General features: G+C 42.7%; 2 protein-coding genes across 3 annotated transcripts in view; one reads left to right on the top strand and one right to left on the bottom strand.

Annotated features, from left to right (window-relative positions):
- Positions 1 to 19,324, bottom strand: part of LOC120956088 (uncharacterized transmembrane protein DDB_G0289901) — a 350,743-nt gene that overhangs the window by 161,422 nt on the left and 169,997 nt on the right. The window lies entirely within an intron of this gene.
- Positions 12,864 to 14,299, top strand: LOC125906707 (uncharacterized). Its single transcript, XM_049606742.1, has 2 exons — positions 12,864 to 14,097; positions 14,193 to 14,299. The coding sequence occupies exons 1-2, from the start codon at positions 12,864 to 12,866 to the stop codon at positions 14,297 to 14,299; spliced, it is 1,341 nt and encodes a 446-aa protein (XP_049462699.1).

Raw genomic sequence — 19,324 nt, 5'->3', positions numbered from 1 at the left:
TTTGTTTCGTTTTGTTTTTTTTTTACGTCATTTTTTTTTAAATCAGTAATCAAATATTTAACTAATCAATCAATTCCTAAATATTATTCCTTTTTACTTTCTTTCGGACAAGCTGATAGAACAGCTCTGCAAAAACTGGTCGTATTTTCCTTAACAGTATCTTTTTTTTTTTAGGATTTATCTAGGTTTGCTTTCAGCACAGCGTTACAGCCAGATCTGCTCTCGCTTGCACAAGCAGCTCTGCGAAATTTTCGGTCTAGCTTTAAATACAGCGCTACAGCCGGGGACTGGACTCGCTTGTTAATGAACAGCTCTTCGGATTTTTCCGGACTTGCTTTTGATACAGCGCTACAGACAGGTCTGGCCTCGCTTAGACAGACAGCTCTTCGGTATTTCCGGGCTAGCTTTGAAATACAGCGCTACAGTCGGGGACTGGGCTCGCTTGCTCAAGAACAGCTCTTCGGATTTCTCCGGCCTTGCTTTTGATACAGCGCTACAGACAGGTCTGGCCTCGCTTAGACAGACAGCTCTTCGGAATTTCCGGACTAGCTTTGCCAATAGTTAATACAAATCCTTCGGGTTAATAACAATATCACACCCATCACGATTATTATTCAGGACCGAAAAAAATCCTCCGACCTCACTATCGCCAAGCAAACCAAGCAAACAAAAAAACGTGGTTATCCTAACCTCACATTTGTTTTCCATTGTTCTGTTACGTTCTTGAACTAAATCACAGGGAAAATTTACCCACACTTTCAGTAGGTCTATTTATGTGTTTTTAACCAAATGAATATGGCCATTGAAAATATAACCAATTAATAATTAATGTGTTCTTTTTTTAAATGCACAGTAGTTTCTTACTTTACAGTGAGGTAATTCAACTATGCGTCACCATCACGTTGCACACCTCAATTTATCTCTTTTGATATTTTATCAATTTTCTTACTGGTTCTGTAACTGTTCATGGCTTCTCTATTTCTTCAATTACTATATAGTAAACTCACCATAAAGATCCTACCGGCTGCGCCAAAATTGTTGGGTTCTCTATATTTCCAAATCACTCCACCTTTGTTACTTTCCGGCATTCGAGTGGCGTCCCCTTAAATTTCCCGTCCTTGGCGTTGTCAATCTAGTTACTTTTTGACAATCACCGACCAAGGTTTATCTTATTGTCACGGTGGGCGTCCAATACGCTCGAAGACGCGTCACACCAATCAAACTCTACCGGTGTGAAACCTAGCGAACTCTACACTGCAGTGGATGTAACAACGTTTTGATGAATCCGCGCACCAAATTTGTTAAGAACGCAGCCATTCAATCTGGTTTCCAAACGGCTTTGACAACAGTTGCTGAGAGCATTAAATCCGTAATCGAACCATTAAAAACGAGATTAGAACTGGATTCGCACGTATGACTCAGCTAGATCATAATACGCCACGAAGTAGTCACCCCCTCACAAAAATTCGCCGCACAAATCCATCAAAACGATTGTTTTCTGATGTCATCAACGACAAACGTTCAATGTTTACATTTCGTGCTACATCCATCAACAATCTAAACAATAATTGCCAATGCAAAACTACACAGCCTATTGATGAACCCAACCGTAAGATTCGTCAACCACCCGCAATCACTGGCACAAAAAAGACACCGCATAATTCGCAATCAAAATAGTTCCTGCTCAATCTTCGGTGCAGAAATGTGCTTTGGACATTTCCCGACTTTCTCCGGATACCACTAGTGCACAATGAGCATTTACCGGTATGATATTCAAAAAATCAACTTTGTAATTGCGAAATTCCAAACAATAGGTTTTAATTCTAAGGGTTAAACTAAGAAAAATACCAAATATGAGCTTTTTATCTTTTCTGGTTCTCTATAAAAGACCTCCTAAAGTCGAGACCTGTTAAAAAAACGCAGAAAAATTTTCGCTTTTTTGGAAAACTTTAAACCTTTGTAACTTTTTCAAATATAAACCGTTTGATACGTTACCTTTGATGATACCTTTGATTAAAAGAGATTGCTCTGGTACAGTCGTCAACTCGTACGACTTAACAACATGCCCGTTATGGGTTCAAGTCCCCGTGCCTTCATACTACGGTACTTCATACCGTGGATAGGGCTATCCTATCCTGCTATGGTAACAATAAGTCACTGAAAGCCAAGCTCACTTCACTAGTGGGTACAGGCAGGCCTTGACCGACAGCGGTTGTTGTGCCAAAGAAGAAGAAGCTCTCACCTGAATATTACTCCTCCATCAACGAATGAATGCGCTCATGTTCTCACTGTAGAATGCAATAGCAGTGACAGAGAGGGACAGCATGTACAAGTAGGGAGAATAGGTTGACAGTTGTTATTGAACCACCGCCGAAGACGGGCGAATAAATATAACACCGAACCAGAACTCTACAATTGGCGCAACCGGTACGATTTTTTGATGGCGGTGTGTAAAGCGCGAGCCTGGAAAAAAGCTGTAGCGCGTAGCGTTTTACGAAAGAAAGACAAAAGGTGAGTTCGGCAAAATCCCGAAGCATTGTCCCAAACGTGGAAAAGGCGCGAGTGTAAATGACAACAATGTTGCGTACTCAATCAACAAAACTGTCGCTAACTAACAGAACCCAACAAACATTTTAATCTGCTAGAGCGAGAGAGCATGATTAACTTTGCTGACGGGGAAAAGAGAATGAGAGTTTGGTTTGAAATTTACAGCGCAGTTTGGCAAACTAAAAATAAGAAAGAACATGAGAAATCGAGAAGAATGCAAGTCCGGTTGAAGACCGTAGTGCACACCCAGAATAATACTATTGATTAAAAAAAAGAGAATGCGTGTCCGGTCCGGCGCATGGTAGTGTTTGTAAAAAAAGACTTTGAATAAATATAATTTTAAAAGAATGTACGAGTCCGGTTGGAGACCCGTAGTGCACAGTGTTTGTTGAAAAAAAAACAAGACATCAAGGAGCATGCAAGTCCGGTTGAAGACCGCAGTGCAAATAAAAATAGCTCATAAAAGCAAACAGCCATAAATGGAGATGCGAGTCCGGTCGAAGGCCGTAGCACACAGCAATCCGAAACAAATAAAATGCGAGTCTGGTTGCATATCCATAGCGCAGTTTTTCCATACTAAAAAGGCAAGTCCGAAAAAATTCGAAGTGTAAAGTGTAAATGTATTCGTATTAAAGTTAATGTGAGTCCGGTGTGATTCCTTAGCACAAAAAGGGCAAGTTCGGAGAAATCCATAGGAGGAGTAGGAAGGAATCCGTAGGAGGAATAGGAGTAGGAATCTACTATGCAAAAAAAAGTCTGACATGAGTCATCGATGAGGAGAGTGATAAATGTAGATGTGTTTGAAGTGTTAATAATGATGTAAGCAAAGAAAGCGAGAAGGAAGATGACAGGGAGTTTATAGGAGCAATGCAGAAGCAAGTGACACCGAGTAGAATTGAACCAACGAAGGATGTTTAAGCGGTTGAGCGCAGATTTAAAAGAAAAACAAGCTCTAGCTACAGTTACATGTATCGTATAAGTATTTAGTTTGGGAATGTTAAATGAAAACATGAAATTGTTTTGAAAAATAATGGGTTTTTTGCAGATTATCTTTAGCGTAATGCACAGGACTGTACCCTGAATCATGATGCAGAGAAGTCCTTCGAGGTGGCCGAGACACGGAAATGTACTACACGCAATAGGATTTCAAAACACGTGAAGAAGGTGGAGCACATCTATGATACAACCATCAAGTTATTAATGCTATGAAGGAAGTGGAAGAATAGAAGATCGAGATGTTGATGTACAAAAAAAAATCATTTGCAAGAAACCACGTCAGAGTAATCATGAAGTATTATGACAATTATCATTTTCAAAAAAATAATTCTTGCATATCTGAGCTTTCCGTGTATTACCAAAACACCCGAGGGTTACGGACAAAACTCTCGAGTTTCTTCAGTGCATCTTGAAGCTGTTCTTTTGATATCATCGAGATCACAGAAACCTGGCTCAAGGCCATTGCCTCGTCTGCACTCTTCAATGACCGATGTGATGTTTTCCGAATGGACCGTAACTCCTCTAATAGCCAGAAAACCCGAGGGGGAGGGGTACTGATTGCGGCTAAACCATGCATCGTCCCTCAGTAATTACTGTTGCGAGCTCATCAACCGAAAATACAGTGGAGCGCCGTTTGTCTGGGCTTCTCTTGACTAGACCTCACCCGGATAAGCGAATAACCCAAGCGAGTCAACACGCTCGAAAGTGCAAGGAAAGTAGAAATGAAGTAGCCGTCTACTTCCCCTTCCACTTTTGTTGCTTAAAATCAGAAGAATGTAGAAACATGTGGTTTCCAGGAAAGAGCAAAAAATGAGTTCTTGAGTGTACACACACACACGCGACGGACTCACTCACGCTTATGTTCTTGTTCTACGCCCCTCCCCCTTCTCACTCGCCCCACAGATCTATTTTTAGATCATCACACTTCCATCGACGGCGGTCGATGTGACGATGTGTGTCGTCGTCGCGTGTGTGTTGTCGATTTGGTCAGAAACACTTTTTCTTCACACCAAATCTCTGACATGGAGCGTCGGCGTACCGATTGAACCATCGCGACTTTGATCAGTGCGCGCGGTTAAAACGACCTTTTGTATTGTGTTGTACGTAGCGTGCGCACCAAAATTTTAAGAGTGCGCGGAGAGTGAATGTGGTATTTGGGGGTGGGGGAATGAGATACAAAGACAAATTTCGTTGCGCATTAACACATACATTCTCACTGCACGGGTTGAACTGCGAATGCTCAGTTCTGAGAGAATATACTCGAGCGCTCGCGCATGAGTGCAAGCAAGCGCGGTATAGAGGATTGAGGGAGACAAACGATTATTTTGCTCCAAGCTTTCTACTTTTGTCCCATTGGGAACACGGATAATGAGTAAAATGATTATTTTACCATCAATTCCTGATTAGGTATTGGAAAATTTTCTTATTTTCTGATAAAAAAACAGTTTTCATGAACTTCATGTTTTTCCATGAATGATAGTGTTTTTTGTTATGACAATGTGCTCTTAAAATCGGTTTTTCAAATATCATCCTCATAACGCAATGTAACCTTTGTATTGAACTGTCATTTCTCAACAGCACGGATAAACGGAAAGCCGGATAAAAGGTACCCGGATAAACGGCACTCCCCTGTATCTGGATCCGCATGCGTGTTGACACTTCATTCGTAATAATCGGTACTGTTTACGTTCCACCGATTCTAAGTAATAATACCGAATATGTTGCCGCTTACTGTTCATCACTTATGGAAATTGCTGAGAAATATCCACAAGACTCGATCCTCGTGTTGGGGGACTTCCATCAGCCCGGCTTTTCTTGGCTATGTGACTCTTACAGTTCTCTACATGTCAACATTCCGAGATCCCGTGTATCCCCAGCCTGCTCCCAATTGCTTGATACTCTCAGCTTTGTGGGACTATCTCAGGTCAGTAATAATGTAAACATTCATGGGTCTTTACTGGAACTAATATTCGTGAGCCCGCGTATAATTGAGAATGGTATGAGAGTTTTCCGTTCCATAGATTGTTTAATTGAGGAAGACCGATATCATTTGAGCTTGCCGGTCAATATTACACTTCCATCAACAACCCAGACTGCTACGGAAGTCACTGGATCGAACAGCTTGAGACATCTCGATTTTAGAAAAGCTGATTTACCAAAAATGATCGATGCTTTTGCCAATACTGACTGGTCATTTCTTAATTCGGATAGCAATCCTACCTTAACAATCGATTCGGCAATCGACTCCTTTCAAATTAAGGTTGGCCTAGTCCTTCACAAATGCTGCCCTACTTTACAACAGCGCGCAGCCTCCGGTCCCCAGTGAGGCAATAGAGAGTTAAAAATACTTAAATCTGCGAAAAAAAGAGCTTTACATCGTCTCCTTAAGTCTAATCTTCACTCCGACAGACTATTGTTTAACACTGTTAGTGGCAACTATAGAAGATTCAACAGGCATCTATATAGAATTTATATCAACAAACTTCAACGAAGTTTATCCATCGATCCGACCAAAATATTTCTTTTTATTAATCGCAAGAGGAAAAAAGCAAAACAAATCCCGTCAGTAATGTCACTAGACACCGAAATAGTCTCAAGTGAACTTGAATTCATCAGCTCTTTGCCAAAAAATGTAGTTCAGTTTTCGACCTTCAATCTTCATCACCAATTAATATTGCAACTGCCCTGCAGAACACACCCGCGGATGTTCTAGATATGTCTATAAATGATATATTCATCATAAATAAATCAGTAGAAAATGCAATAAAACAAATTAAACCCACATTTATTTATTTAATTATTTATTTATTTATTTGAATCAAAGTTATCGGGCAGTATGCCTAAATAACTTAATGCTTACAGAGTACAAGTTTCAAGTATTGATGCTAACGGATTGATTGCTGATAACCCAAACCTATTATACACATCAATCATTTTGAGCAGTGGATCATTGGCACCAAAACCAGTCGATCTAAAAGGGCTTCTTAGTAGCTCTCTACTTCTAAGACCTCTAGAGGGAGTAGAAAAGTAAATAAAATTTAAAATGTCAGGTGCATCAAAATTTCCAATTAATAATTTATGCATAAAAGTTATCTGAGCCGTAGTTCTCCTATGCTGTAAAGTCTCTAAGCCAAATAGTAAACACCGAACATTATACGAAGGACGTGGAATTTCGTTTGACCAGGGAAGACGATGAAACATAACACGTGTGATTTTTTTCTGATTTTTTTCAATTTTATCCATGTATGTGATTTGATGGGGACACCAAACTACACTGGCAAATTCCAGGATGGGACGGACTAAAGAACAGTATAATGTTTTTAAACTGAAAGAATCTTTAATGTCGGCCGAGACACGTCCTAACAGTTTAAGAGCTTTAGTGACGATAGTTTGATAATGGCTAGATAAACTAAGCTTACTGTCTAAAATAACTCCTAAGTCCCGAACCTGAGAAAAACGTGGAACGCTGTCTTCATTGATTTTGTAGTTATAAATAAAAGGATTTTTTTTTCTTTGAGAATGTTATACAACTACATTTGCTAACATTAAGAAACATTTCATTATTAAAACACCATGCAGAAAAATAGTTAAACGAGTCTTGTAACATTTCACAGTCGTCAGAAAATTTAACAGGTAGGAACATTTTTAGATCGTCAGCGTATAATAACAATTTAACATGAGGAATTTATTCCGGGTCTGGACGGGATTCCAGCAATAGTCCTAAAGAAGTGCTCAACTTATCTTTCAGAGTCACTGGTCCATCTGTTCAAGCTTTCTCTGCTCAGTTATACATATCCTACTTTGTGGAAGTCTTCGTGGATGACACCCGTTCATAAAAAAAGGTCCGAGACATGTTATAACAAATTACCATGGTGTAACTTCCCTATGTGCATGAGCAAAAATACTTGAAATTCTTGTCCAGGAAGCGTTTGTCAGGGGTGGCTTGAATTGTATCAGTAAAATCCAGCACGGGTTTTTCCCAAACGATCGGTGTCGACCAATCTCGTTCAATTCGTGTCTGAATGCCTTTTCGGCAATGGATGGCAAGTCACAGATCGATGCAATTTATACTGATTTCATGTCAGCATTTGATCGGATTAACCATACATACTCCTTTCGAAACTGAGCCGGCTTGGCTTTCATAATAATCTAGTCATATGGTTAAAATCATATTTAAACCAAAGATCATACTGTGTTAAAATTAATAAGTGCTTGTCCAACGTGTTCGTCAGTTCATTCGGTGTACCACAGGGAAGTAACATTGGCCCAGTATTGTTTATCCTATTTATTAATGATGTTGTATTTGCGCTTCCAAATCAATGTTTGCTTATGTATGCGGACGATATCAAGATTTATATGACCATTAGAAATAAATCGGATCGCTCGACACTCCAGCACAGCCTAGACAAGTAGTTTTACTCGTAGAAAAGACCCTATTAAGCGTGACTACATGGCCGGTCTCGTAGTACAGTCGTCAACCTGTACGACTTAATAACATACCCGTCATGGGTTTAAGCCCCAAATAGACCGTGCCGCCATACGTAGGACTGACTATCCTACTATGGGGGGAATCAATAAGTCACTGAAAGCCCAACTCCACAAGAAAGTGGTACGGAGGCAGGCCTTGACCGACAACGGTTGTTGAGCCAAAAGAAGAAGAAGAAGAAGCGTGACTACAATCTTGACTCGTGTATAATCCCACGTAACATAGAAACTAAGAACCTCGGTACTATTCATGACTCATCATTCTCCTTCCGGCAACAGTATTCGTACGTCATCGACAAAGCATATCGGCAGCTTGGTTTCATTCACCGTCTATACATCTGATTTTAATGACCCTTTCTGTTTAAAACAACTGTTCGTCGCCTTAGTCCGGTCCATACTTGAATTCAACGAATTGAAACATGGTCTTCGCACACTAACAACTGGTAAACACGAATTGAGCGCATTCAGAAAAAAATCACAAAAATAGCTATAAGAACCTTAAGGTGGAACATGGAACATATCAAACTAGACGGTTTCTTCTAGGTTAGCTGTCCTTAGAGAGACGTAGGGAGCTAGCAGGAGCAGTTTTTTGCAGCAAGGTTTATAAATGGTGAAATTGATGGTCCCGAGCTTCTTCTTAAGATCAATTTGTATTCTCCTGACCATGTACTGCGTCCTCGGAATTTTCAATATGTAAAGCTTTCAATAAGTTCTAATGCTCTTTTGACTTCAATATTACCGTTGCCACGTTTAAATGTTTATGTCTGTATTCAAATATACAGCAAACCTCACTTGCACATCTTAAGTTTTATTTTATTTTTAATATTGCAAAGGCCCCTGCGCGCTACACAATTATCTTCAATCAACAGTAAATACAATGCAAAATTATCAGGATCGTTGTTCTCTACTAGGGTTACAATCGCTTCACCACCGAGGCCTAGTCGCTGAAGCTGTATTTATAGAAAAAAAAATAAGAGTGAGATAAATGGACCATACGTATTGAACAGATTGAACCTATACGATCTTGAACGCTCTCTAAGAAGTAGAAACACTCTTTGGCTTCCCATTACAAACTTTGCGTACGCAAGCCATGCCCGACAGACAAAGAGAACGATGTTTTCAGACGAGGGGTAAGTAGAAACACGCGATGGGGGCCCGGCCCAAGAGCGGATCCGAAGTCCGTTGTTTTGGGCTGAAAATTGAAAATGGCGAATGGGAACGGAGAGTTGTGCACATTGAAATGAAGCTGCGCTTTTCTTTCACCATTTATCTTAAATGTGTATTTGCGCTGCTTTATTTCAATGTTTTTTTTTGCTGTATTGAACATCAACAACGGGATCCACGCAGTTAGACGGCTCTTTGAAATACGACGATTTTTTAATATAATGAATGTGTTTGGTTTGAAGCAAAATTGTGTGAAGCTATGTATTTAAATGTGCTTTTATTTGCAATAAAAGTGATAAAATATAAACCGAGTTTGATGTGTTCAAGTTTTTGTTTTGATTCGGGTGCACCAAGTGCGTGTGAAGGAAAGCGCACAGCGCGCTACGAAAGAAACGAGCGGGAGGGGGTGTCAGTCCAGCGCAGCGCAATTCGCTGGAATCAAGTGGGAGGGGGTACCAGTTCAGCGCTGCGCAAGCCGAAAGAAACGGGAAGGAAGCGGTATGATAAAACAACGCGAGCGAGCGTTCTTTACAGCGAGAGCGCCTCGTGTATTTTAAAGGCAATCAAGAGAGCGCATTCTCTCCGTGGTAGCGCTCCATCCGCCATTTTTTAATTTCGAGCCCAAAACAACGGACTTCGGATTCGATCATGGGCCGGGCCCCCACCGCGTGGGAAAAATTTCGTTCTCTTTGTCCGTCGGGTAATGACCCAACTCAACAGATAAAGCCCAAGTCGCTCGAAGGAAATAAGGTTCGAGATGGGTTCGAGGGAGGTTATCGCTCGAACCCTTGCTCGACTTCGAGCGGAAGCGATGGCTCGAACCTTTCTTCGTGTAAAAAGCCGAAATTAGTTCGGGTTTCGAATGGGAAAGAAGCAAAACAACACACGCTCACACACTGTGCAGTTTGATTTTGGGGCGTTCCTTTTTTTCGCGTTCGCCTTGGTGGGGCAAGGGCCAGGTGGGGTGGACGGCGGGTTAAGCCTGGAGCCGCTTGTGCTTTGTGGAATCCTCTTTGCTGCCTGTTTGCCTGTGAACTGATGGAGAGTTATTTTTGTATATGGATTAAAGGGTACTTAGCGCCGAGTCTAGATCCAGCGTTTGTGATGGGAGAAATGTTTGAAACCAGCCGATCAAACAATTTAACCATTTATTACATCGCGCTTGGCGAGATTATTAATGCAATTAGAATGGATCTTTTCCATCGTTTGATTTTTGTCTAGTATCACAGGCGCTAACTTTCGCGCAATGAACAGATACCCGCTTACTGCTGAACATTTCAAATATGTGTGTTGGAAGAAAGCAACAGGTATTTGATAAATATCTTTGAAACTATTCATCGTATCCAAAAACGATCTTCGAGAGCTAGATTCAGCAACTCAAAATATACTTAGAAAAAGTTTTTTGTATTTTTGTTTTTTTTTCATTACGGGTTCAGAAACTTTTTTTAAATCGATAATATAATCAAACTTAGCAATGCGGCTTTTTTGCGCCGTTCCTTCTGAAAATATTATCTATAGAAACTTTCACGTGTATTTTAATGAAATATTTGAAAAGTGGTGAAAAATTTAGAAAATAGTGAAAAAAAATAACGTAGTAAGCAAATACAGTCATTATCCGATATACGCTATCGTACGGGACTGAGTGCAACAGCGTATCTCGAGTTTTCGCGTATAGCGGATTCCTATGGAAAAATAGTTTACACTACCGGTTCGAGGGTTGAAATATTCTATATATATTATAAGCGACGTTTAACGTAAAAGTCGCTTTCGCATATCGCTCAGTATATTTTCTTGAAAATCGCCCTGTTTATCACACTATTTTTCGGTTTCTGTATAATCACAGTATTTTAGAACACCGTTCGTATATCGTGCATTAGTGCGTTTATCTCTGTGACCCAAAAACTCGCGCATATTTCGCATTTCGGATCGCGTCTGAGTTCACGCGTCCTGACCGCCATCGCTCTTGTTGCTGCAACGACAACCTGCACCGTTTCCCGTAGAATGGCCCGTATTTGCAACGCCTGCACTATGGAAATTGCGGAGGCATCTATCAGCTGCTGCCTGTGCGACTCTCCATTTCATCAGCGCTGCACTTCGGTTCCCGCTGATCTGTTCCTGCGCATTTCGGAATATAAACAATTACACTGGTGCTGTATTGGCTGCAACAATGTCTTCATGAATCCGCGCATCAAGTTCGTAAAAGACGCAGCCATGCAATCTGGATTCCAGGCGGCAATAACGACAGTAGCCGAAAGCATCAAGACCGTTATGGAGCCATTGACTAACGAAATTAAAACTGGGTTTGCACGGATGAGCCAACTTGACCTAAAAACTCCACGTAGCAGTCACCCTCCCGCAAAAATTCGTCGCATAAATCCATCCAAACGTTTGTTTTCCGATGTCATTAAGGACAATCACGCATTGTTTACATTCGGTGCTACGAGCAATCAAAGAAATAGCCAAAACAACAATACGAAGCGAATTGACGATGTTCAACGCAAAACTCATGCACCACCTGTGATAACTGGCACAAAAAAGGATATAGCAGCTTTTCCTATCAAAATAGTTCCCGCTCATTCCGCGGTGCAAAAATGCGCGTTGTATATTTCCCGGCTCTCTCCCGATACAACCAGTGACCAAATTGTACAAATGGTCAAACAAGCTTTATCCATTGACGATGCTACAGCATACTGTCTTATTCGCCAGGGTACAAATACGGCTACACTCTCATTCCTGTCGTTTAAAGTGTTAGTGCCTTTATCACTACGTGACAAGGCTCTTTCCCCTGACACCTGGCCTCTTGGCCTATCAGTACGTGAATTCATTGACTACCGAACTCAACAGCCGAGTGCAAATTTTCGTATACAACCAATGGGTCTCTCCACCCCTACAACTTTGCCTACGGTGCTAAATATTCGCTCACCGCCACTGCTGGATCATACAATTTTATCGGCACACACTCCACGCACATCACCAACACCGCAAACCCACTAATATTCACCGGTATTCAGTCCACGCACACCGCGCACACTTACAACCACACAAATCATCCTGACACGTCTCAAGAAACGAAGAACACCGGCGCTGAAACAACGTTAGTAAATAATAATTGCACTTACCAGACGATTGTTTTTCCTACAACAAACAATATTTTTTCCACTGAGGCAGTGCTTGACGAAAGGCGCACGCAACTTAATGATCGCGAAACCAAAACAAACCATCGCCAAAGAACGGACACTACACTCACACAATCGCACGGCTATCATGTCAATCCTACAGGGGTCGCCTGCCGTAATAATACTGACGAATTATTGTTCCTGTACCAAAACGTTAGAGGATTGAAATCTAAATGCAATCAAGTATTTGACTATGTTTCTACAACCCACTATGACGTTATTATCCTGACTGAAACATGGTTGGATTCAACGATTGATTCCTCGGAATTGTTCCCGGATAATTATGCAGTGTATAGAACAGACCGCAGCAGCAAAAATAGTAAAAAATCAACCGGTGGCGGGGTTCTTATTGCCGTTGCTTCACACCTACGTACAATACTTTGTCCTACACAGGATACCGTTGAGCAACTCTGGGTAAGAGTTTATGGTAATAAACGTACTTTTATCACGGGTGTAGTGTACATTCCTCCAGATTTAGTAAACAACACTACTACCATGCAAACTATCTGCTCCACCATAGATAATATTGCTTGTGCAACCACCGATACGTTTCTCCTATTCGGGGATTTTAACTTCCCCAATCTTTCCTGGAACACCGATGATTCTAACGTTCCTGCACTGCGAATCAATTATGAGAATTCACGAATTACGGACAACTGCCGCTCGTTGCTTGACTGCATCTATAGTAATGGGCTTTCTCAGATCAACTTTATACCTAATGCATCGAATAACATTCTCGATCTCATAATTGTCTCTGACGAGATCCTACATTATTGTGCCCCACCGGTGGTGTCACCCTTCCCTATGGTTGCCGTTGATGTGCATCATCCTCCTGTTGAGCTACACTTAACTGGTGCTGGCAATACAGCTCGTTCCTGGCGTTCTACCGCACCAAACCGTGAGTCCGGCACACGTAACTACAGGCGAACTAACTTTATCCGTCTAGCTGAACTGCTTCAATCTACTGACTGGTCTTTCCTGGAAGGTAATCCGGATGTTAACTCAGCATTGGAACTATTTAACACAACACTACTGGCGCTTATATCTGATTGCTGTCCTCTAATGCCACCGCGTCGCAGTCCACCATGGACTGATGCACGTTTACGCCGACTAAAGCAAAACAAAGCGTCATGCTTTCGCTTTTACAGTACAAATGGTACACAACACTCCAAATTAAGGTTCATTGCTGCCCATAATGTATATAGAAGCTATAACAGACAACTTCATACTCGTTATCTCATTCGAGTGAAATTCTCGCTCATCAGACACCCAACACGATTCTGGAGGTATGTTGAATCAAAACGCGGTAACAGCTCGCTCCCCGATGTTCTCACATATAACAACGTCTCCACAAGCAGTAAGGAAGGCATGTGCAACTTATTTGCTGATCGTTTCAAGGACTGCTTTACTACGGATGATGCAAGCTTATCATTAGAAGCAGCTTTAAATAATGTGCCCCGTGATGTTGTTGACATTGATGTACGCGATATTATTATCTCGGTAGATACTGTACTACGTGCTCTGCAGCAGGTCAAAACCTCATACAACCCTGGACCCGATGGTATTCCTACGGCAATCCTTGCCAAATGCCGCGAATTTTTAGCAGAGCCTCTGTCTCAAATCTACCAACTCTCTTTTGCACAAAGTACTGTACCCACAGCCTGGAAATCCTCTGTGATGTTTCCGGTGTACAAAAAAGGGGATAAAAACTCTGCTGAGAACTACCGCGGTATAACCACCTTGCCTTCTTGTGCCAAGGTGTTTGAGATCGTCATACAAAACTCGCTAATGTATCACTGTCGTTCTTATATTTCTACACGCCAGCATGGTTTCTTTCCTCGACGCAGTGTTACCACAAACCTGGTGGAATTCGTCTCCAACTGCCACGCAGCCTTTACTTCCGGAGCTCAGATGGATGCAGTATACACTGATCTTAAGGCTGCGTTTGATCGTGTGAACCATCGCTTGCTGTTGGCTAAGCTCGCCCGGATCGGTCTCTCTACTCCGCTGGTGAATTGGTTCAGGTCCTACATCTCTGAACGTAGCTACTACGTACAAATCGATGGTGTCTCCTCTAACGTTTTCGAGAGTTCATCTGGCGTCCCTCAGGGCAGCAACTTGGGACCACTGCTGTTCTCGCTTTTTATTAACGACGTCACACTGGCCATTACGGAAGCAGATTGTCTGCTTTATGCGGATGATGTTAGGCTGTTTTGTATCGTACGTAACACTTCCGACTCTCTTTCTCTGCAAAGATCGATTGATGTTTTCTTTGACTGGTGTATCAACAACGACCTGCTAATTTCTGTTGATAAGTGTACGTCAATGTCGTTCTTTAGAATAGCTAGTCCGATAAGGTATATCTATAGCATATCAGGGACACAACTACCGCGGTGCAATACGGTCAGGGATTTAGGAGTCACCCTGGATCGCAAACTAGATTTCCGACAACATTACTGTGATATTTTAGACAAAGCTAACAAAATGCTAGGATTTATTCGTCGACATTCGAGAGAACTCAATGACCCACACTGCCTGTTAACTCTGTATAAGTCCTATGTTCGTTCCATCCTCGAGTTTAGTTCTACAGTTTGGTGTCCATTCTCTAGTGTTTGGTCCAATAGAATAGAAGCTGTCCAAAAGAGAGTTACTCGTATTGTCCTACACTTCACTCCGTGGCGTAATGTAACCCCTCGTCCATCGTATCATACTCGTTGTTTGTTGTTTGGTCTGGACACACTTGCTAGGAGACGTGATAATGCCCAATGTACGTTTTTGTCCAAACTTATTGTCGGTGAGATAGATTCGCCAGAACTACTGGCTAGAGTCAACATAAATGTCCCTCCTAGAGTGTTCCGTAACTACAGACTAATAAGAACTGACTTTACAAGACGTGCATACAGCGAGAACGACCCAATGACTGCGATGGCCCGTAAGTTTAATCAGCGTTACTTTTTATTTGACTGGCACCTACCTACTAGATTCTGTTGATCCGTCTTGTCATTGTACACTGCGTTAGTTATTTAAGTTTTAGTTTTAATTCAGTGATAAGGCCGCTTGTTTGGCCAATCACTTAATACATTAAACAATTACAATTACAATTACAACAATTAACAATATCGCCATAGAGTTTTGCATTAAAGTTTTTTGTCATAAAACAAGCATCTTTTGCACAAATTTAATGCAAAAAGCATTAAGAACAGTAAGGAAATTCAAAAAGAACATAAAATATTTCAAAGAATCAAAATATTTGCAAAAAACACATGGAGCTGTCAAATTTAGAGAAATTGCGTATTGCGGATTCGCGTATATCGAGTATCGCGTACTGCGGATAATTGCTGTATTGCAAAGAACATACAGTTTTTCATAATCATGAGGATGAATGCCACCTTGCGAAAAAATAACACACCCCTCCCTCAGCAGCGTTGGTATTGGACTGATTAAACCATTAAATTGTTCGGGTCCCGTCAACTGAACGAGAAAACCCCGCTGCTTCCCATCTTCATCCATACATTAGCTCCGCGCACATACACATCTACACGCGCTGTGTTTGCAGCTGAAGAACTTGATGCAGAATGCATGCTTTCTCGCTCTGGCACAGAGTAAAAGGATCCAGCGACTTCGGCTTTGTTTGGTGGGAACGGTCAAAAGCCGAAGATTTTATATTGACCTTTCGCTTTTTCTATCTGTTTCTCGCTCTATTTTGAGTGATTTTCCCTTCGTGAGTATCCACGAGCCCCCTCGTGTGGTTGTTGTTGTTGGAAGTTGAAACCGAACCCCCTTCGTGCGCTGTCAAAATCAGCGAAGAACGAAATCGAGTGGCTCAAGCGAAAAAACGAAAAAAAAATGATGAACGAGTGTGCTGTGACAATAACACATACGCACGCACAAGGCGACACCCGAAATCTGGTGCGATACCGGCTTTCAGTGGAGCAAGTACACACATGCACACATTTGGCCACACCAGCGCTCTGTTCTAGTGCAGGTAGTTTTCTGCAGTCCACGGTGATACTACACACAGCCACGCACTTGGCGATACACGCTTTGTGGTGGACGTTCAGAATTCAGTGGTGCAAATACACACATGCATACACTTGGCGACACAGGCTCTGCTGTGCGGTGAGATTTGTGTTCTGTGTCCAGTGGTGCAAATATACACACACACGCACTTGGCTACACATGCAGTACGGGGCGGTTGGCTTGGCAGAAGCGCATACACACTAGTGATGGGTAAATTCAACAAAAATCCGGAATCGCTTCCAAAAGACTCCGCCAAAATTGGAAGCGGTTCCGGAAGGTAGGTGCAAAACTCCGACCTCGGAGCCGTCTGGAGCCGTTCGGAGCCGTTCGGAGCCGTCCGGAGCCGTCGGAGCCGTCCGGAGCCGTCGGAGCAGTCCGGAGCCGGCGGAGCCGTCGGAGCCATTGGAGCCGTTGGAGCCGTTGGAGCCGTTGGAGCCGTTGGAGCCGTTGGAGCCGTTGGAGCCGTCTGGAGCCGTCCGGAGCCGTCGGAGCCGTCCGGAGCCGTCGGAGCAGTCCGGAGCCGGCGGAGCCGTCGGAGCCGTTGGAGCCGTTGGAGCCGTTGGAGCCGTTGGAGCCGTTGGAGCCGTTGGAGCCGTTGGAGCCGTCTGGAGCCGTCCGGAGCCGCTAGTCGGCAGCCGGAGCCGTCCGGAACCGGTGGAGCCGTCAGAGCCGTTGGAGCCGTTGGAGCCGTCCGGAGCCGTCGGAGCCGTCGGAGTAGTTGTAATAGTCGGAAGCATTCTGAAGCGCATTAATTTCCCGATATTAGTGATAATTTTATTGTAAAAAACAGCTTACGAGTAATAAAAGAGTCTTCTTCATTTATTGATATGAAGTTTTTTTGTAAGTGTGTTTTTTTTCAAAAATAAAGCCAAAAATAATTGTTTGCTCCATATATATATATATAGGAAAAAAAAATGAATCAAATTAGGAGGTCAAGGAGCAATAGAACTATGACGGGAGGTGGGTTTGATAAAATACGAAACAACGAGGCAGACGAGTGTACTTATGGCAGTTTTGCACGGTTGTTTACATCGACTAACGTGTATGGTTTAGGCCGCACTTGTTTTTTACCGAATAACATGATGGCACATGGACAAGACAAAGAATATAACTATGAATCATCCGTCCATCTTTTATGAAAATAAAGATCAATAATAGTTTGATTCATAGTTTTTCCCTATATATACGGAGCAAACAATTGTTTTTGACTTTATTGTTTAAAAAAATACAAAAAAACTTCAGAGCAATAAATGAAGACGACTACTTTTTTACTTGTAAGCTGATTTTAAAATAAAATCATCGTTGATATCGGGAAATTAAAGCGCTTCAGAAGACTTCCGACTATTACAACGACTCCGACGGCTCGAACAGGCTCCGTCGGCTTCGACGGCCCCGACGGCCCCAACGTCTCCAACCGGTTCCGTTGGCTCCAACGACTACGACGGCTCCGTCGGCTCCAACGACTACGACGGTTCCGACCGGCTCCGGACGGCTCCAACGGCTCCAACGGCTCCAACGGCCCCGACGGCTCCGGACGGCTCCGACGGCTCCGGACGGCTATGACGGCTCCGACGGCTCCGGACGGCTCCGGACGGCTCCGGACGGCTCCGGACGGCTGCGACGGCTCCGGGCGGAATCGACGATTTGAATTTTTCGGAATCGGGGCCGGAGTAGCAATGCTCGGAAGCGATTCCGAGCCGTGGGTGCGATTCCGGTTACCCATCACTAATACACACATTCACGCAGTACGCTTTACTTTCAGTCCAGTGAGGTTGGTGCTTGTGTGGTGTTTCAACGCTTGGTAGTCAGCGGATAAACCCCGTAAAAAATGGAGTTTTGTTTAATTTGAGGTAAGTAAAAGTGATTAAAATTATCGACCAACATCCCCCCTTCTAATTAATATAATTTTTCTTCAATTTCATGTGTGTTTCACGGCGAACGGAGACAACAAAACCTGTCGCTGTGTCGTGGTGTTGGAGATGGTGGCCCGTACAGTGCAGCGAGAGGAACCTGGAGCAACAGTGAGGAAGAGCAGTAAATGTTATGGCAATTTTGTGATTATGTTATGGCAAATGTTATGGCATTGAGCGAGTGTAAAAAGTGTTTTTTTAATGTGCGTTAATTTAGAATGAAGTTCAGAGTTTGTAGTGCATGTGATTTAGATTTTTGTTAGTTTAATATTAATATTTTCAATAAATCGAATGGTGTTGATGTAATAATAGTACGGTCTCGTAGTACAGTCGTCATCTCGTACGACTTAACAACATGCCCGTCATGGGCCCCAAATAGACCGTGCCGCCATACGTAGGATTGACTATCCTGCTATGGGGGGAAATCAATTAGTCACTGAAAGCCAAGCCCGCAAGTGGTACTGGCAGGCCTTGACCGATAACGGTTGTTGAGCCAAAGAAGAAGAAGAAGAAGTTGATATAATTGTGTGCACAGTGAAATTTCAGGAAGAAAATTTGCGAAAAAGGGGAGGGGGCTATTAAAACGAGGGGAGGTTCGTACAGTCCTCCGTTCGGGTTTTGCTTCGGCTTCGGGTTTACTTCGGCTTCGGGACCCGACGGATCGCTTGAATAATTTCGCCAATTCAAGTTCTTATTCAAGCGCGTATTCAAAGGATCTCTGAGTGCTGGTGACCGGTGGGGAGCTACTTTAATCCTTCCCGTTTCTTTCGGCTTGCGCTGCGCTGAACTGGTACACCCTCCCACTTGATTCCAGCGAATTGCGCTGCGCTGGACTGACACCCAATACCGCTCGTTTCTTTCGTAGCGCGCTGTGCGCATCCCTCCACAAGGACTTGGAGCACCCGAATCAAAACAAAAACTTTAACATATAAACTTGGTTTATATTTTATCACTTTTATTGCAAATAAAAGTACATTTAAACACATAGCTTCACACAATCTTGCTGCAAACCACACACATTCATTA

This window comes from Anopheles coluzzii, chromosome X (assembly GCF_943734685.1).
Source record: "Anopheles coluzzii chromosome X, AcolN3, whole genome shotgun sequence".
NCBI lineage: Eukaryota > Metazoa > Arthropoda > Insecta > Diptera > Culicidae > Anopheles > Anopheles coluzzii.
Note: the sequence above shows the minus strand (reverse complement) of the source record. Positions and strands in the feature narration are given on the sequence as shown.